The sequence below is a fragment of the Melopsittacus undulatus genome, chromosome 1 (genome assembly GCF_012275295.1).
Source record: "Melopsittacus undulatus isolate bMelUnd1 chromosome 1, bMelUnd1.mat.Z, whole genome shotgun sequence".
NCBI classification, from domain to species: domain Eukaryota; kingdom Metazoa; phylum Chordata; class Aves; order Psittaciformes; family Psittaculidae; genus Melopsittacus; species Melopsittacus undulatus.
The window spans coordinates 19,224,110-19,244,999 of record NC_047527.1 but is presented as its reverse complement, the minus strand read 5'-3'; the positions used below and the strand labels follow the sequence as shown (position 1 = coordinate 19,244,999).

At 36.7% G+C, this 20,890-nt stretch overlaps 1 protein-coding gene across 6 annotated transcripts in view; it reads left to right on the top strand.

Moving 5' to 3' along the window:
• The window catches only part of OXR1 (oxidation resistance 1), a 218,297-nt gene that overhangs the window by 180,092 nt on the left and 17,315 nt on the right, over window positions 1-20,890 (top strand). For all 6 annotated transcript variants that reach the window (XM_031050634.2, XM_031050633.2, XM_031050631.2 and 3 more), the window contains 2 exons: window positions 3,122-3,290; window positions 6,368-6,530. In XM_031050634.2, coding sequence (XP_030906494.1) covers window positions 3,122-3,290; window positions 6,368-6,530 — 332 coding nt within the window. The remainder of the gene's footprint in view (window positions 1-3,121; window positions 3,291-6,367; window positions 6,531-20,890) is intronic.

Here is a 20,890-nt window from a genome sequence, read left to right as displayed (position 1 = left end):
TTTACTAATGAAGATAAACCAGTTGTTTTAATTGTGCATATTTTGGGGGTGAGAAAGGAAACATACAATATATTTGTAACAGGCATTACAGATAATTGAAGTACATTTGAAGGTAAATTTCATTATGTTAACTGAAAGTTGAGATTGTATTGAATAGAAAGGTATATTCTGCATTTGACAGAAATCCATCGTACATTTCAGAGTTCTTTGCTAATTGAATATTATGTGTAGTTCAGTTGTATTATGTCATTTATTTTGTCAGTTTCTAAAGATTCTGTCATTGAGTGACTGCAGGTTTTTCATGTGGTCAGTACAGTGACAGACTATATACGTATATAATCAGAAGAGTACCTGCATGCAGAGGAGTGCTGACCAAAATCTGCACATGGTGATATACCCTTGCTGAAGGCTGTGGGGGCAGAATAGTTAAAAAAAAATTAAAAAAAAGTTATGCACAGGTTACTTTTTGGAGGTTTGGGCCAATTATTTCAGTCCAGTTTCAGCTGGAATTGTTGTATGTTGTTCTTGCATGTTGTATTAGTGGAATGCAAATAAAATGGTAAATTATAAGTTATTTCCAATCTAGATAGATTTGGTGAAGCTTCTGCTGCCATTGGCTCTATTTAAACTTGCCTGTAGACAATGTAAAACCATAGATCTGTTGCTTAACTCTTGAAGGTCATCGAAGACTAAATATGACAGGTCCGCTATCTGTAGGTGACTGAAAACACTACCTCATTACAAAATTGAAACACTGCAAACACTTTCTGATATCCTGTCTATTAGACTACAACTCTGAAGTAGTCATACTATGAGTTTTGTATCATTTACTTACTTAGACCATTGTTTTGTCTTCAGCATACAGCAGGGACTTTGAATTTCCTTGCTTTTGTGGGAGTTTGAAGTATCTAAACTTTGGGGAAATACCATTTCTTGATTTTCACATAGCTTAAATGTTTGAGTTTGGAATTAATGATCTATTTGTTCTGAATGCTGAACAGGTGATTAAGTGCAAATTGAGAACAAGAGCAGACTAGCTAAAAAGGTCTCCCTTGGTGGGTTTGGTGGGGTTTTTTTAGGTTTTTGTTTTTGGTTTTTTGTGGGTTTTTTTTTTTTAATTATCATCCAGGACTCCCTTGTGTTCTTTTCTATTCTTACAGACACTTATGTCAACCAGTGGATTGAAGTAAAAGTAGTTGATGATTTGGAGAAATTGTAATGGTAGCTTTGTGTGTGTATAAACAAGCTCAAATCTCATTGATGGTAACATGTATGTTTGCTGCTTAGTTAGCTGATATTGGCAGAAATATAAAGCAGAAAAGCATGAGAAACACAATAGCCATTAGTAAAATACTTTTTAATGATAAATTCTGTATGAAATTAACAAAAATATATTGGAGAACACATCAAAAAAGAGCATCTTAAGTAGCCCTTTTGAGATTTGGGGCAGGACTCAATTGTTTTCATTCTTTCTGCTAGTCGGAAATATCACCGCACTCATTTTTCTTTTTTAAGGTATTCAAGTTCAAATCCAACTTATCTGAGCTCTAAGTCAGAGGAGTTCTAAACTGCTGCACAAAGGATCAAAATCCCTAATATCAGATCAGTTCCAGAATAATTATCTAACACTGCCATAAAGTTCATGTGCCAGTCCTATTAAATAGGTGTTTTGTTTATCTAGCGTTCTTTTGGGGTTTTAGTCTGATAATTTACCGTTGAGTTTACAGAGTTGTAAAATACTTCCAAATCACAGGGACTCTTCATTAGGGACTGTAGTGATAGGACAAGGGGTAATGGGTTCAAACTTAAGCAGGGGAAGTTGATTGGATATAAGGAGAAGTTCTTTACTGTGAGGGTGGTGAGGTACTGGAATGGGTTGCTCAAGGCAGTTGTGACTGCTCCATCCCTGGCAGTGTTCATGACCAGGTTGGACAGAGCCTTGGGCAACATGCTTTAGTGTGAGGTATCCCTGCCCATGGCAGAGGGGTTGGAACTAGATGATCTTAAGGTCCTTTTTAACCCTAACTATTCTATGTTTCTATATTCTGACTGTTTTACTACCCTGTATACTGCAGGCATAATTCTAAAATGTGCAACTGCATATTTATTTACTGGGGAAAGAAAGTATTTTGTGCAACACTGCTGTTCTCTCAACTTTATAATGAAAATCCGATTGAGAAAACATACAGTAGAGATGTTCCTAGATCAAGGTGATGTCTTCTGTACTTAGTGTACTCGTAGTTTGCGTAGTCATTAAAGGAGAACTTTAAAGAAAAAGATGAAAACTGGAATATATCTGTATGTACATATAACACCAGACGTAGGATAAATTCTTTGTTGTCATAGCTGATCATAATAACTCTTAAGTTTACATTTTCCTTCCTTGCTTTAAGAAGTCTCTTGTGGCTGGAACTCATGTTCTAGGATTTGGCTAATTAATCTAGTAAAAAAAACAATTTTTGAGAAGCCTTCTTCCTTTACTTGGTGCTGACTTGAAAATCCAGACCTTGAGGGTCATTATGTAATTCTATTAATTCGATTAAATACACTGCTGGAGGGGAAAATACCATACCACAGCTTCCAGTATACTTTATCTTGAAGTGGTGTTCGTACCTTTGAAGTGTTTCATATAGCTAATAAATTAAAATTCATCTCAACCCCATATTAGTAGTGCCAGAGCTTTTCTTTTTTTAAATGAAAAGTAACTAATGTACAGCTTTGACACATATGAATCAAGACTAAATACTTATTTATCGTGTTGTCTTTTGCCGTGTATATGGACTATCTTTTTAACAGCGGGGGGGGGGGTGTCTAATTCAGTGGTGAGATGTATGCATGGAGAATACCTTCTAAAATACTTTCAAGCATGGATGAAGGACTTGTATCTGGGGTTGGAAGCAGAAATGAACGTTAGAATTATTCGAATGTATTGTACTCTGAAGTTAGTTCTGCTGATGAAAGTTATGTCACAAGAAAGGACAGGTAATTATTACTACCTGTGTTACCTCATCTCTTATTCCTAACTTACAGTATGTCCTGTATACCTGTATTGCCTAATGCAAAATAGGCTAATACTTTTGGTTTGTACCTTGTGGATAGCTTACTTTTTCTTTACTAATAGGTTCTTCTCATACAAAAGAAAAAAGGCGACATCGGTCTCACAAGTTTCTGTGTCTCAGGGTTGGAAAACCCATGAGAAAAACATTTGTTTCGCAAGCAAGTGCATCAATGCAACAGTATGCACAGAGGGATAAAAAACACGAGTACTGGTTTGCTGTTCCACAAGAAAGGTAAGATGGAGGCAGACTGTAAAAATCAACACTTTCCGATAGGTCTTTGAGCTTTTTTACCCTGCACCATTTGGAATTCTTCACTGATTCTGTCTATAAAGCAACACAAAAAAAAGACCGACAACTGAGCATATTGATGTTTGGTTTGTATGTAACACTGGAATATCTCATTCCACTACTGAAGTCTTACTGATGTACTTGTGTTACATGTAGGTTCAGCTGGTAGTTTCTTGCAGCATTACTTAGACTTTGTGTTTGTAGCAAATAAATAAAGATTCAAGTAAGTGGTATGGTGAAGGAAGTGAGTTCTGCAACAAAGTTTTTATTGTCATTACCCATGCTTCCCATTATTTGGAATCTTTCTAAAAATTCTCTCTACTTCTTTGAGCTCTGAGTTCAGAAGAGCTAGCTGGGGTTCCTTTGTCTTATCTTTCTATATGGAACATAAAACTTTTCCAGGAAGCAATTTAAACGCATATATCAGAAAAATGTCTAAACTTGTTGCAGTGATTCAAAGACATAATGTGTCCATGTTCATTCACTGGTAAAATCTTGAATTCTGAAATAATCTTTGCTTCTAGGAAACTGTGACTTGTTTTCAAGTTGAATGTGATTTTTGGGGGTGTTGGAGATCATTGCATCCTTGTCAGAAGAGGGGGGGAAAGAAAGAAACAAAGCTATCGGATATCATCTTGCATAAATACCTACACACAATGATCAAGTCACTTTTCCATCTTTTCTTTTGAGCTGAATGGCATAGAATGTCCAGTTGGGGCACTGCAGTTGAGGACAGATATGGATCAATTGGAGAGAGTCCAGAGGAAAGCAGCAAGACTAATTAATGCCTAGAAAGTGTAACATATAAAGAAAATTAGAAGTAAGTGGGGTTCTTTAATCTAAAGGAGCAAAGGTTGATTACAAACATAAAATCATTTCATACTTTAAAGTTGGCTGCAACAAGAAAGACAGTAGGTGTTGGGTTTGGGGATTTCTGTATTCACTGTGAATGGAGATATGTAATGGACTGAAATGACATCAAAATATTTTAATTTTCCAACAAGGACAAGTGAGTCTGGTAGTGCATCACTAACTTGCTTTTTAATACCACTACCCTTAAGTGGCAGAGTTTATGCAGTTTCTTGAGCCAAATGTCTGTCAAACTGATTCTGGTATAGTTTATCCTGTCTGGACCAGGTGAGCTCTTGTGGTTACAGTCAACTCAAATATGCTTGTTCTTTTCATTTCAAATTTAATTTGAATACAGCTAAATGTTCCTATGACAGTGATGTTTAGGTCAGCTGATTAAAATGGTTACTGTCTCTTTGGTTCATTTACTAATGCAGCAGAGCAAATACTTATTTTCAGTATAAAGCAGTATTTATCACCTATCTCAGAAGAAACAGTTCTTTAGTTTATAGCTTGTATCTGATCTTGGGAAGTTTCTCCACCTATGCAGGGTCTCTCTCTCTGTGTAGGGAATTAGTAATCTGTTCTTTATGAATCCAATGTGTGTCCTAAATTTTTGTATACAAAGAGTCACATGTGTGGTAGTAGGGTGTTTGTTTTCTTAATTCAGTGTTACCTTTGAGTGCCACTCTGTATTGGTCAAAATATTTAGTGTTAACTCAGATATATTTGTTACCTAGTGGTAAGAAAGAGAGGAAAAAAAGTAGGTATCTGTCAAACCTACATCATTTCAGTGTTCTTAATCTCAGATGAGCCAGTCTGGGAAGGATTGTCCTTGAATTCCTTAAATATCAAGTTTTATTTACTTTTAACTGCTATAATATAGACTGTTTCAAGTTCTTAATTTTCCTACTTGTAAGACCTTTTTAAAATTTATCTTGTTCAGTGACTGAGGAGTCTGCAGCTTCTTGTTCCGACTTTGTCATAGAACTTATCTAGCCTTATGCATCTGAAATGTTTTATTCTCTTTTACTGTCTTTTTCCGTTCATCAGTGTTATCCAGGAACCTTAATTTTAACAGAGGTGACTTTGAATAACTGACCCTGTTCAGAGACTTATTACATGTGTGTGCTGCATCCTTTAACAGAGGCACATGAAAATTATAGCTGCAGTTTTGAGTGGTTTTGCTGCTCTGTATCTCCTGCTATACTTCCGGTATTCAGTTTTACAAGGATTTAGTAAGGAGGGTGGAAAATACTGTTCTACATGCTGATAAGTATGTAGATTCACTATAAATGTCTCTGAAGACAGACATAAGGAATATTCAAACTCTTGGTAACCAGAGTCATAAAGCTATGCCTCTGAAGCTGTCTTTTCCATGATGAGGAGGTATTAGTGGATTCATTGCACATCCTTTTTCTAAATGCTCCATCTGTCCACCTACAGGAAATACTTAAACAGTATAGGCTGACATTTATTAGGTTTGTAAATTACTTTCTTCTGGCAACTTGGGCATTCTGTTCATCCAAACTGGAGAGCTATGCCATTTGTGGCAGGTAACTTAAAAAGAGGTAACTTTGAATCTTGGTACTTGCTGCAGCTAGTATAGTCTATAGTTTATATATATATTATTTCTTTTGTCTGTTGTAATTTTGAATTTGTATTATCTTGGTTCGATGTCTCAGAAGTGTTCAGCTCTTCTTCAGGGGTGGGGAAAAAACAACCATGCAGACACCTTTAAATTCCAGTTTGTTCATGTTTTTTTTTTGTTTTGGGGGTTTTTTTTATATATAGTTCTTTTTAAATAAACTTTAAAAATCTCAGTGGTTTATTCTGAAAGTTACTTCAGTTGTAAGCAGAAATTTCCCAACAGGTCAGAAGTACTTGAAAGACCATGCTTGTGTATGAAAGCGCAGCTAGTCAATTGCCAACTTGTTTCGTTTTTTTCCTCCAGTGTTGTCTCTGGTTTTAATTACATGAAGCTAGAACAAAAAAAACCCAAAAAATAGCATTATAAATATTTTTAATTATGTCTCTAATGCCTAGTAGAACATGAAATAGTAAGTATTTTTCATTTTAACCTTAAATACTTTGCAACTATTAGGCATGACCCTAAAGATCACAAACTTACCTTACTTATTCTTTTCTGTATCATTACTTGACTTCTCTAGGACAGATCACTTGTATGTCTTCTTTATCCAGTGGAGTCCAGAGATATATGCAGAAGATACTGGGGAAACTCTTCGGGAACCTGGGTTTATAGTGGTAAAAAAGAAGGAAGAGCCTGAAACTAGTGAAGAATCTGCTACTGAAGATGCTGCTAAAGAGTGGGAGGTAAGGAAGAACAGTGTCAAAAGCTATTTTTTTTTAATACTTTCATAGGAATGTAGCTAAAAGTGTTAAATACTTTCTATTAAGATAAACAAAGAAATGTGCTTATTAGTCTGCTTACTATGATCATGACTGTTTAATTTATGTCATCCTAATGCTTTGCTCTAACATCAGTTCAGGGCAACATTTCACTATTACAAGTCATTTTTTATGGAGCAAATTGTAACTTAAAACTCAAGAGTTACAAAGATTGAGAGTACAGCAAAGAAGTTTCAACTCTGAAGCAGACTTATTTTTCAGTCAAGTAAACTGACAGTGTTCTGATACTTATCATCCCTGATTGGTAAGTCTCAAAACAGGGGTGAGAAAAAAAAAAAGGGAAAGCAATCTGTTAATGACATTTTCTTTTGCTCATAATCCAGTAATTAACTTCTCAGTTATAACTTTTTTATATATTAAGATGCTGTTGCATGGATTTTAGTAATATATTGTAACTGGAACTATATCTATTTTTATAACCAACACACTTCTCCCATGTGAATCTGTGTCCACTGTGTTTATATGGACACATCTTTACATGTCTGCATGGTTTTGTTTTGTAGTGTACATACAGTTAAAGCACTTGTAGTCTTGTGTATTCAAGTGTCAGTCAAATTTTGATGCTTGTCACATATACTGTAGAAGTAAATCATCAGCACTGTTAAACTTGAGTCTCGGGAACTGCTGTCTCTGACTGTAATAAGAGTGATTTCCTGACCATCCCCCACCTCCCCTTTTCTTCCACTCCTCCCACTTTGCCCCACAGTGGAACATGTTGAAATTAAGTCTGTATTTGTGTTTTATGTAAAGTGCAAAAGGAATTGTAAAAAACTGCAGTAGCCTAACTATGGGTAATAGTGTTCTTGGCTCCAAAATTCAGAATCATATTAGAACTCTGACCTCAAGCTTCTCACATACTTAGCCAAAGTATTAGGCTGTGGCTAGAAAATTATATTTCTGCAGTTCAGTGATTTTGCATGGAGGATTTTTGCTTTAAGACATTGACATTAGTCTCGTAAAAACATGTCTTTTGAGTCTTCATACTGAAGTATTTTTAACAGCAATGTATTTTGATGCTGACCCTTGCTCAGAGCCCTTACAAGTATCTGATGTTTTAAAACTTGGCCTTTTGGAACACAAACTGCTGGCAAGTAATCAATATAAAGTTTAAGGCACAGAAGAGCTCACAGATGAGCTCTTCAGTGACTTTGCACCTTAATATAATTACAGAATAATTTCCACAGAAAATAGACCAAAATATTTTCAGGGCTAGATGTTGTAACTTTTAGGAGTTATTTCCGAAGAAGGTCCAGGCAGTCAATTTCTTACATGTATTAAAATCTTTAATATATTTACTACAGAGTGAGGTCAGGCTGTGAGCCTTTATTTAGGTCTCCTCTGGAAGCAATTGTAGAACACACGTATTTAAAAAATAATTCCATGTGTGTTATGTGAAAATTACATCAAGTTTGTTTCTCTTAAGATTATAAAATAATAATGTTCAAGGTTTAGAAGTTAAAGTGATTAGTGAGATGGATAAATTCTTTAAAAGATGTTATGCAAGTGTAAGAGAGATGCTAATGTGGTTTTCTGTGCATTTTAAATGGGTAATGTGGCTTCTTATGACTGACTCCTAGCACAAATCTGAAAGCTGTTAAAAAGTTTTTAATCAGAAATGTTTGACAGTACCAGATGGTTCAACCTGTCATTACATACAACTGAAATTTAGTGACTTTTTAACATGTGCTAGAAAGTATCAGTACATACAGGGAATTGTAGCTGCTCTCATAGCCATTATTCCCATTGAATTTCAGTCATTACGTTCAGTCATCATTCTTCCTTCTTTTAAAGCAAGAAGCTTTTTCTCTCAGCTCTTGATCCAGATGTAAAATAATACAAGATAGAAAGTGAGCAGTATCATCGAAGCCTTCTTGTGGCTATTGGCATGAAAAATAGGCTGCCTTCTTCAGAACACAGTGATGAGAAAACTCTGGGTGGAAGGGAAGTGTAAAGCAAAATCTTGTTGCACAAATATATCAAGATCTACCAAAGGAGGAAACTGGTGGAATAGCTTTCTCTTCCAAAAAGTGTTCTCTCAGCTATAGGTGTACAGTATCTTGAGACTGGAGAAACAGGGAAGAGAGTTAATCATAGAATCAGCTAGGTTGGAAAAGAAATTTAAGATCTTAAAGTCCAACATTTACCCCGGAACTGCCAAGACCACCACTAAGCCTTATAACTAAGGGCTTTATCTACACATTTTTTGAACACTTCAGGGACAGCGATTCCACCACTTCCCTAGACAGCCTGTTCCAATGCTTGACGAGCCTTTCAGTGAAGTAATATTTCCTAGAATCCAACCTAAATCTCCCCTGGCACAACTTGAGATCATTTCCTCTCATCTCGTTGCTTTTTACCTCAGAGAAGAGACTGACCCCTACCTCACTACATATACAAGTTCGTTTCTTGTAGCTGTAGAGAGTTGTAAGGTCCCCCCGAGCCTTCTCCAGACTCAGCAACCCCAGTTCCCTTAGCCGTTCCTCATAGGTGTGGTACTCTGAGTCAGCTTTTTATTCTTTATTACTCCTTTGTTAATATGTTCAGCTGCAGATTTTTATCAAGACGCTTTAAGGAACTACTATGTTTGTTTTAGTGGAAAAGGAATTACAGGAAGAGGAGCAAGCAAAAGCAAAGATTAGTAACATACGAAACAAATAGTAGGAATTGATTTGTAGGTTTCTTAAATGAATTACTGAGTAGGCCTGAACTCTTACTCTGAACTTAGTCCAGGTTTTCATCTGCATATGCTTTATTTATCTACCTGTATAGAGCAGTCCATTTCCTATCAGCCTTTTCTCTGAAGTAGTCCAGTAGATGTATCCTTAACTGATATAGTAGCAAAGAGATCAAGACCCCTACCATCATATTAAACAATAGCTTGATCAAACACTGCACTGTATGAAGTGTCAAAAAAAAACCAACAAAAACCCAACCAGGGAATCCCTTAGCTGATGATTTTCTACTTTATAGATAACTGACTTACTAGAAATAACCATGAATCTACTACTGTGTAATATTACCATCTGTAAAGGTCACTGATTCATAGTAGTCAGTGACCTAAGAGTTTAAAATAAGCTTTGTGTGGGGTATCTCAAAACTCCTGTTTCTGACGATGTTCTTCAGTATCTGACTTTCTAAGAGGCCTCTGCCAGTCCCATTAGCAAAGCGCTCTAAAAAAATATACTTTTTCACTTAAGATCGGTCCATTCCCTGGTGTCGACTAGACATGAATAGACAAGAATTTTATATATTATGGAAGAAATTAAACTGCTGCTAGCTTCTTAGTTCTTTTACCTTTTTTTACCTTCTGTACTTGAGTGAATGGGCATGCACTAGGGAAGAGGGTGTTTTGGGATGTGTGTGGGTATAGAGGTATATTTATAATGATTCTCTTTTACTTGGTATGTAAGTTCAAATGGGTGTTCAAGTGCTTTCTTTATCTGTTAGCACAATTAATTAATACTGTTTAGAAATCTGTGTTGATAAACAACTGCTTTTTCCCAAGCATATTCTGTACTTACATTTAGACTTAGTGAGATCTGACAGTAAGCTAATTCTTTCTGTTGTGCAGAGCCTTAGAAGCAACTTTCCTCAGTACTTTTGTGGTCTGATTTTGTTTCTTTTTTTTAAGTTCAAGTTGCTTTTAGAAAAGAAGTGTTGCTGACATTCCCTGTAAAGAATGAATGTTGTTCTATTGCATATATGTTGTGTATTTTGAAAAGACAAAACCAACCAAACAAGAAACCCCAACAGATCAGAGCACAAATTATGAATCAGACTTGGTCACAGAACAGCTTGAAGAAAGATTAGATGAGCTACCCATGCATTATTTTTTTATGATCTTTCTTGCCGACTCTTGAACTTTTTTAGTTCAAGGGGGGGAAAAATCCTGTTTTCCTAAAATGGATTGTAAAACTTTGATGGTATTGCTGTTGCTATCTGAAGTGGCAGTTGGCATTTTAAAGTTGGTCACTGGAGAGAAAAAAAGACAAGGAAAACAAGGGCTTATGTAAAATGTCCCCCATATCAGGGATCTAGTATAGAGTTAAATGAGGTAAATCAACTTTCCAATGAACTTACGTGCGCATAAAGTGTGCCGATAAGATCAGATAGTTTTCTGCACAAGTTGGCATGCATGTATAAGTAACTTGTTAAAATTTTTAGAGAACCAGTTTATCATATCTGGGGGTAAGGTCAACTGAAACTGATTTTCCAAGTAAGATTTATAGAGTTCTAGTAATGCTAGGCGCAAAGGAAATTGTTGTGCTTTAACGATTTAGCACAGGGAGGAGGATATTGGAGAGGAAGTAATGAAAATGACTACTTGTGAAGGAAACATTAATCCATAAAGGTGAAATGACACAATTTGTGCTTTCCCATATTTGTATCTAAAGGACTAATTGGTATCTTGGGGGGTGAAGGGGAGATGGAAAAGGAATTAAGAGATCAGAATTGCCTTACTTAGTGCTTTGAGATGGACTGTGAAGCTAATTCTCAAAGTTAATGACATTTCTTGAACAATAAAGTATTCTTTAAGTAGTTAACTTTTTCAGTGGGAAGCTGGAATGCTCCATTGTGTTGATCGTATGTATATAAATGCAGTTTTCTAGTACATGCAGAAGTATGGTTTATTGACATAGACTGTTCACCTAGCTTTAGATTCCTGATTTGAATCTAGAACATCCAAAACAATATCTGTGTAGGGTACTGCAGCTGTCGAGTGTTGTTGTCATGCAATGCTGGAAATACAGGATTTATGCTGATGGATCAAATCTCTGGTCATCAGACAGAGTATAGATGAAAAAAAAAAAAGATGCAAAAAATACAGTTACTGAGTGTGGCCACAGCTCAATGTTTCAGACGTGTTCAGGAAATTTCATCTTGGGCACTTGTGAAGAAATCAATTAAGGAAATTGGTTCCTATTTAAACCTGAAATCTGTTAAGGAAACAGAATTAATTGCTCTGTACTGGAATAACTTGTAATCATTTAAGTGCTGGTTCTTTCTCTTCCCCAACTTCCCCTGTCATTTGATTGTATTTATTGGTATTATTCAGGATTGAGTCATACTTGAGGTTCACACAAATCTAAATACTCCTCCACAAGATGTTTGAAAACAGGAAATTTCTTATCTTAGGACCTGCAAGCCGGTCTTAAAATAGTTGGAAGCTCATCTGTTCTGTTGTTTCCGTTAGCTTGTCAGTTATTTGAAAAATACAAAAGTTTGGTTTCAGTTAAAGTTATCTAGAAGCTAACTTCCAAAATGAAGCTTGAGTTGATACATACTTGCAGATATTTTTTTTCTCAGATTCACTGGGTCATGTTGTGGACTCACATTTCATAATCATTACCTTTGGTTTTGCCTATTTAATTTCTGTAGAAAACAGATACTTCTGAAAATTAAACAGGAGGAAGAATAACTTTTATTTAGTGTGTCAGAGCACTGGAACAGGCTGCCCAGGGAGGTTGTGAAGTCTCTGTCTTTGGAGACATTTAAAACCCATCTGGACATGTTCCTGAGTAAACCTGCTTTAGGTGGCCCTGCTTTGGCTGGAGGTTGGACTAGATGATCTCCAGAGGTCCCTTTCCACCCTAATGATTCTTTGAAAAGCAATACTTTGTAGTAACTCAACTGTCAAACTGATGAGTTTCAGTTGGAACTTGAGACACAGCTTGAAAATCTTTAATAGATAAAGGCATTAGTTGCAAATCATAGAATCATAGCATAGTTAGGATTGGAAAGGACCTCTGAGATCATCTAGGTCCAACCCCCCTGCCATGGGCAGGGACACCTCACGCTAAACCATATCACCCAAGGCTTCATCCAACCTGGTCTTGAACACTGCCAGGGATGGAGCATTCACAACCTCCATGGGCAACCCATTCCAGTACCTCACCACCCTAACAGTAAAGAATTTCTTCCTTATATCCAATCTAAATCTCTGCTGTTTAAGTTTCAACCTGTTACCCCTTGTCCTATCACTACAGTCCCTAATGAATAGTCCCTCCCCAGCATCTCTGTAGGCCCCCTTCAGATACTGGAAGGCTGCTATGAGGTCTCCACACAGCCTTCTCCAGGCTGAACAGCCCCAACTTTCTCAGCCTGTCTTCATATGGGAGGTGCTCCAGTCCCCTGATCATCCTCGTGGCCCTCTTCTGGACTAGTTCTAACAGTACCATGTCCTTTCTATGTTGAGGACACCAGAACTGCACACAGTACTCCAAGTGAGGTCTCACAAGAGCAGAGCAGAGGGGCAGGATCACCTCACTACTATATACTTCAGTGCTTGAATGCTTAGAGAAACAGCTGCTTGTTGTGCCTACTTGAAAATGTCATATAGCATTATGGTCATGCCAAGCTGAATAATAACTCAATTGGCAGAGACAAGAGGAAGCCTGAAAGTTGTAGGCCTCATGAATGAAACAGTGCACACAATGTGTAAAGATGCATTGCATTAAGAGTGCTCAGAATAAGATTTTCCAATCTTTCCATTTTTTTCAGTATGTTTTTTTAAAGGTTTATTTGTAATGGTATATTGAATATACAAGCTAGATTATTGCCTGGCTTTTACATTGTGGATGTCTGTTAAGAACTGTGATGTGTCACTGTATGTGTTACTATACATTAACAAGCATGTTTAACATGCTTTTGTACTGGAGGATGTGAGACAGTTGAATTTGAGGAGTCACATGCAATGTTAGAAATGTTTTTGTTAAACTACCTGTGATTGAAGAGACAAGCTCTGGTGCCCATTAATATAATGCAGTGCCCTTTGTACCTACAGGTACCTTTCATTCTGGCTTTTGGTATTATCTTGAGCAAATACTGACTTTCTCAACTTCATGCATGGGTGTTTCTTGCTTTGCTGTCTTTATTTTTTCTGCTTAATCTATTTATAAGTTGTAAGTGAAAATTCAGATGTTTCCATTACTTGGAACTGTCTTGTAATTGGAATCATGACTGTGGAATTGGGACTTATGGTTTTGTGTATCTGATAGGAAGAACTGGGGCAGTTTCCCTGCTAAGAGCTGAAACAGAAATGTTCAACTAAAAAGCCTGTGCTTTTGAGACCCTTAATGGCTTTTGGTGTATCTTTGAAAATCCTGAAGAAAGTTTTGTGGATGGAAAAATGCTAACTTCCCATAAATTGTTGAAAGGAAACAAATGATGATTTCTCAAATTAGACATCCTTCCTTATGGAAACATTATCAGCCAACTAAGAAGCTGTGCCAGTCGTGATGTACAGGATACTACAGGCAGTGGCTTTTGTAGTGCTCAGTGTGTTTCTTGTAGAAGGCGGAAGGGATCAGACTTCAGTTAGCTGTAATAGTATGTTGGCTTCACCTGCAACAACTTATACCAAGAACCAGTTCTTCTAGAAGTCAAAGTAGTAGTTATGTAACCAGTACCTGGTTTTTATTTCTTTACTGCATTCTGACTTCATTGCTCATAAACCTGCCACTCTTTTCTAGTCATCTGAAATGCTTTTTGCACCAAATAGAACTTGTCTGCCTTTTACTAAAGATAAACCAGACCTTAATTCAGCAAATTTTTATATGCAATATAATACCAAAATGTCAAACTTCTTTTCACCTACTGGGATTCTTTTCAATGATGGCAGGTTAGGTGACCTGAGCATCTAAGTTAGTTGTCTTCCTAAATTTGAGGTTCTTGGCAACTTACATCCTAAAACTGTAATATAAAGAGTAAATATACAGATGTACTTCTCTTATCAGAGCTGTAAAATGCTATTCTAAATTTAAAAACATTCTAAGACTGCAGCAGTTATATGTCTAGAGTTGGTTTCTGCCTTATTATACTAATGTATATTGAAACTGCTGTTTTAAATATTACCTGAGGCAGCTTTCAGGGGTTTTGGGGAGCACCTGGGTGACGGGAGTTCTTTATTATCTGTGTCTTGTTAGATATAATTAAATAGCAGACTCATCTCTTTAAAAATATATTCTGACAAGTAGATAGGGTGCTGAGAGAGTAACTGGTGTCATTGCTTATTGATTTGTTTGTTCCCAGGCAAACAAGTGCAACAGTATAAAAGCAAGATTGGTCAGTCAGAAATCATAGAATCATAGAATAGTTAGGGTTGGAAAGGGTGTTAAGATCACCTAGTTCCAACTCCCCTGCCATGGGCAGGGACACCTCACACTAAACCATATCACCCAAGGCTTCATCCAACCTGGCCTTGAACACTGCCAGGGATGCAGCATTCACAACCTCACTGGGCAGCCCATTCCAGTACCTGATTACATGCAAATACCTTATGAATTTCACTGAGGCACTGGAGTTGCACAATCTGGTTCCTGAGATTTATGTTTTCCTTAATTTTCAGTACTGCTTCTGAAATTGGAGTATTAAATTTTTACTTCATACATTTACCTTTGTATATAATCTCAGGACATGTTTGGGGATGCTTGCCTTCAGAGCATCACATTTGTGACTTTTCATCACAAAATCTGATCACCTGCATCGCTATTTCCTGTGGAATCAACAGTAATATATAAACTGAGTAATTGTGTCCCAGCCCCCAGTGTCTCTCTGAGCTAACCTCCCTACCTTAGGAGGGGGAAGAGCAGGGGAAATAAATTACTATTTACTAATCTAATACTGCTTAAAAACATGCATATTAAATACAGGGATGGTAGAATTCAGCATCACAAAGTTTCTGTTATTGTGATATCAGGACATTGTATGAATTCCCAGGTGAAATGCAGTAATGCCATCTAATCAAACTGAAAACATGTTCTTTCACACTCAGCGTCCAGTCTTTCTACTGAAGTTTCAAGATAGTCAATCGGGTTCAGTTTTGAGATCTTGTCAGCTGAGACTTTAAGTGTGGCATGACAAAAGGTGTAAAGGTAAAGTAACTGAGTGGAAATGAGACATTTCATAAGTTGTACCTGTATTTGTTGGAACTCTCATTTTTTTTCTCAGCTGCTGCTTTTAGTATTTTTTAAGGCAGATTAATTTATTTAAAAAAAATGCAGATAATTACTAAAAGGACTATGGGCTTCTGCCTTGAACATTGGTTGTGTACAGATATTGAGCTTGGTTGCAAACTAACAATGACATTAGCAAGATTATCATTCAGTATAATTACATACATTTTGTTTTGTTCTGTTTGTTTAGGAAGCAAATGGGTGGATGCTCTGAAGTGTTTGAGCTGTTCTGCATGTGTGTCAGGTTGGAGCTGGTACTCCTTTCCAGAATCTTTTCATTAAGAACTTTTATGGAAAGATATATATCAATTAGCAACAAGACAGGAGTTCCTGATTCAAATTATCAGATCAGTAATATAACCCACAAATGCACAAAAAGGGCAATTTATTCTATTTATCCTAATAAAGGGATGCTTCTGGGGGTCAAGTTTATTGTGTGGTCTTCTTCCACTGGTTAATAGAAATACATCTTTCACAAGAGGTCAGTCACAAGAGAATGCTGTTTCCACCTTTAGGCTGCGCAGATCACTGCTGGTGCTCAGGCTGTCCTGCCCTGCTTGGTCCCACACACTGCTGGGCAGCCACCCCCAGCCGCAGGGCAGGGACTGGCTGATGGGCTGTCTGCTGCAGGAAGCCTGAGCATCAGAACAGGCTGGTGGGGAGGCTGATACAGGGAGTTGCTAGTGCATTTACTCCATTACATCTGTAACTGGGTGAAAATGTGAGTTGTTGGATGTAACAAAAAAGTTTACTGCTCTCTTCTTTTGAGCAAGTTTTATAAATCCTTTTGAGAAGCTGTGGGAGGAGACAGTTTTATTTATAAAAAAGCTAAAATCCTTCAAGTAAATTGTTTGGATTGTTTAAGGTTAAATGTTCTAGAATAAAGTGTGGTGACTTAAGTTCTTTATTTCCTCCCCAGTTTTGGAGAAACACTGTGTTGGCTAGAATTAGGGAGGAACTTGTTTTTTCCGAGGGGGGAAAGAAAGTGGGAGGAGGAGACTGCTGAAGTAGCTTGTGGGGCGAGTTAGTTATGTGGCTATCTTTTGCTTTATGGCTTAGAAGTTACATATCCAGAGATGGTTTGGAATAGTTTTTATGCGTACTATCCATTCCTTTAAGGTTTGCCAGACTTCCGTGGGAAGGGAGGGGAAGGCTGTAGCTTGTATCTTTCTTTGATATTGATCATAGTTATCTCATTTGAAGCAGTTCTAAGGCTGTCCATTTTCTGTTCTTGTTTTTCCTCAGTATTTGCTATCTTGTTATTAAAATTAACAAATAAATGGTTTTGAATCATAAACTCTTGTGTATCTAGTGTGTTACTGTATATTTGAGTTTCCTGAATCCCAGCTTTCAATATCCAAGTGATAAAAATGTGCTTACTTGCTACCTTAATAATTCTTGTAACTTGGAACAAATAGAGTTTTACTGTTATCAGCTCCTGAGAAAAGTTTTACTGAAAAGAAAAACACTGTCCACACAATTTGTATTGACAGATACTAACACAAGGTGAGGAGTTCCAGTGCACAGTCTGCAGTATAGTTAAGTTCTGGCACTGGTTTTCTCTGCTTGTGCTTTTAGATCACAGTGCAACAACACAAGTGAGCAATGTTCTGATGTTGTGATGCTGCCTGCCACAGCCCTGGCCTATTTTATACTTCTACCCAGCACTCAGAATGCTAGGGGTTTTTTTAAGGGGGAAGTTCAGGGGTGAAAAATTCTCTTAAGCGCCACTACAAGGAAATTCTGAAAGGGCTGCTGAGCATGTTAACTTCTGCACACGCCTGTTTAAACAAACATTCTTCCTCAAGAAAAAAAAATCATGATTCCATAAATGCCTTGCTGCTGGGACTGGCATTTAACCCATAGAACAAGTTTAGCTTATAGACAGAAGGATTCATTTTCTTCTTGCAGCTTACAAACCTGAAAATGCTGTGAGGCTGATAGTTCCTGAATGCTTCATTTTAAAGCAGTCGGGGTTTTTTGTTTGGTTTGGTTTTGGTCTTGTTTTGTTTTGTTTTCTTTTTTTTTTTTTTAATTTCACTGACCAAACTAAGTTGTTCTGTATCTTTAAATATGTTAGCCTTTTTAACTGACTCGTGCTCTGCAACCACACTTGAATACCGGGAACCTTTCTTCTTCTGTACCGTCATCAGTTGTGATCCACCCCCCTACTGTACACTCGTTCATTTGTTCCCTGCAATGTCAGTCAAATGTGTGCATTTAGCAAACTGTCCTGTCGCCGTGGTGGGGCTCTGCTTGGAGCTGACAGCAGGTACAGAGAACGGAAAATGCTTCCTAAGAGCCTTGAATGATTTTTCTTTCTATTATTATTTATTTTTTAGTCTCTGTTTATTTTTAAAAAGGAAATGTCTCGTCTCTGGTATGGAAAGAAAGGAAGAAAGCACCAGCCAGTTAATCATAAATACGCTCTGGTAATCTTCAGTGTAGTGTGTTCTTTTCTGTTATTGCATTCTTGTAATGTTGCTTCAGAGAAGCAGTTTCTGGAAGTTTAAATTTTGAACATGTAAACAGGATGGCAAGTCACAAATTTTCATTATTCTCAGGTGCATAACCTAATTGCTGATGTTCTGTTGGCTTTAGATAAGGAAACTACTGAGCATTAAGGGGTTCATCAGTTTTAGGGTGGTTTGGTTTTGCTTGGCTGTTTTTAGTTGAAGTCATGTGCTTCCCTAATACAAAATACTATTTATAGCTAAATATCCTGAACAGTAACAGTAGTTTTGCATTGGGATTTAATTAGAAAAGTGTAAATCTCCTGAGTTACTGTTTGTTTATATCTTCTCGGAGGTCATTCAACCATGTGCAGGTCTCATGATAATTCTAAATTGCTGCAGTTGAGTATGCTGTGGTCTCACTCTCATTTATAATGAAAGGGGGGACCATTACCACTGGGCTTACAGTACATTAGATTTATAAAAGTAGCTGTGGTGGCTTTATCAGTTTTTTCCAAAAAGACTTAAATGTAGTATTTTGTAAAAGAAAGAGTTCTCACTGAGACTTTCAAAACAGTAACATCTCGGGGATAGTGAGAAAGTGATTTTGACAGTATACTTATATTTTTACCAGCTGCTAGATCTAAATAATGTTTTTCATTCAGACTACCTGTGACAGGCTTTTTACCATCTTTTTAAAGAGTTGCAGATGTCTGGGTTTGGTATAGTCTCCTTTTAGAGGTGCTGTTGACTTTGGCTTTTATTTTAATATTTATTTGTAACCAGGTTACTTGCAGAATATGAAATTGTCATGTGACAACAACTGGTTCTGTAAAGGTGTGTTGGTAACAAAGTATTTTTAAGATAATAGGCTATTAATTTTCCTCTGTGGCAGTGGAATGTAGCACTGAGGTGTAATTCCTCAATTAACTCAAATGTAATTTGAGCATACCCTGTAGCAGTGTCAAAGGTATATGAAGTTTAATAAGAATTTATTCTTAGATATGTAGATATACCTTGCCTAGCTAATGAAAAAAGTATAGTATCCTTTTGTATAATAATTTCCTGTACGATCAACATTTCATTTTAGCCATAGTTCAACTATGTTAATAAAAGCAATAATTATCAGCTCTTGAGTAGAGGTAGAACTGATGAAATTATGGGAATATTTTTTTGTTGTGGGAGAGGTAGAGAACAAGTTATTTTAATGTGTAAATCAAGTAAAATCTTAAAAAGGGATATACAAGTATTTACAGATGGGAATATTTTTTAAATGTTGCTATGTCGACAAGACATTCTCTGTTCTTGAGGTTGGGGGTGTTTTCAATGAATGATCAGAAAGTTAATGTGCAAGTATAACCTTACAGAAAAGAGGGAAGGAGTATTGATACCCTTCTGTGTTTTGCAATACAAAGTGGGAAGCAAATTAAAGAGACTGGCAGCATATATTAAGTACAGGGTTTTGATGAAATCTTCTAATAGTGGCTGTTCTGAAATTTGGATGAAAACCCATCTGACATGAAACAACATAATTGCTGAACCAAATGGAGTGATATAACAGACCAAGAATGTTTGCTTGGAGCAACTGCGTCACTCTGGATTACTTACCTGAAAGGCCTTTGTTATTTTTGTGCTGGTAGACTAAATTAGAGCTGGGTTCAGTGCTTTCCCAGGATAAGAGATCAGAATTTTGGAGACTAACCAATGCATTATGTTCCCCTTTCAACAAGCCAGTCATGTGGCTTCCCACTTTTTGGTAAATCTGTTTGGTATTTACTGTATGAATTGTACTGCAGCACAAGAGATGCCAATAAATTTCTAGAATGTCAAAAATGCAGGCAGCCATTCTTTCTGTCAAAGCACTTCAGACAAAAGACATCAGACAACACAAGAGAAAAAAAGGTGGATTGCCTTCTTTGGGAATGCTTCTCTGAATGCTTTGCAAAGCTTGGATAGGCAGTGTAGCCAGAGGGGACAAAAGCAATGAAAGCTTAATCTTTGGCTTTTTATATTCTTAAAGTATTATAGAAAGGGAATTAAAATGGTAGTGGTTTTAATAGCTTGGATGATTTGAGACTTGCAGGACTTCTGTGGTTCTTGATGTATTGGCTAGCTGTAGTTGGTAAGTGAATAGCTGTAGTTCTTTGGCTGTTATGGAGATCTAATAATAGGGGCTTATGTGTGTAAGATGAGAATTTAGTACTTCATCCCTGTGGATGTCAGAACTGTGAGGTTTCATCAGTGTAATTATTTTGTTACAAAGATATTTTTTAAAGTAATCTTTCCATACTGAGTTTTGCTTTAGACTGAATGAACTGATGATCTTGGTCTCCTTAAAATATATAAATAAATAGTGTGATCCAGTACTTTCTTACACTGATCACCAAGCATAGAACCTTTTCTTGATGACAGGTGTTCGCCATACCCACTGTCCTGAGAGGGTTTATTCATTGACTTATGCGTTGATCTTAAAACTAAGATCTTCCATTTAAGTATTAGGTTTACATTTTTAACAGTAGTGAAATATTAGGCCTTACTACAAGTGCAAGGAAGCATGAGGGTTTTGGTAATGCTGCTACAGAATCTTTTTTCTTTTTTTTTTTTTCCTTTTTTTTTTTGATGTATTTTATTTTGACAAAACAAGTCAAGCTTCCTTACCTGCCTCTTTAAGAAAGTAGTTTTCATAAATCCTATTCTTGGTTCTTCGCACAAACATCCTAAACATTGTTTAATGTTTGCTCATGTTAAATTTAGGTCTCTTGCTGACGTTATCATATTGCTCTAACTAGTGATTTCTCCTATCTTAGATAAAATAGCTTTTTAAAGTTTATGGAGCCAGTGTAACACTTTGCGGCCT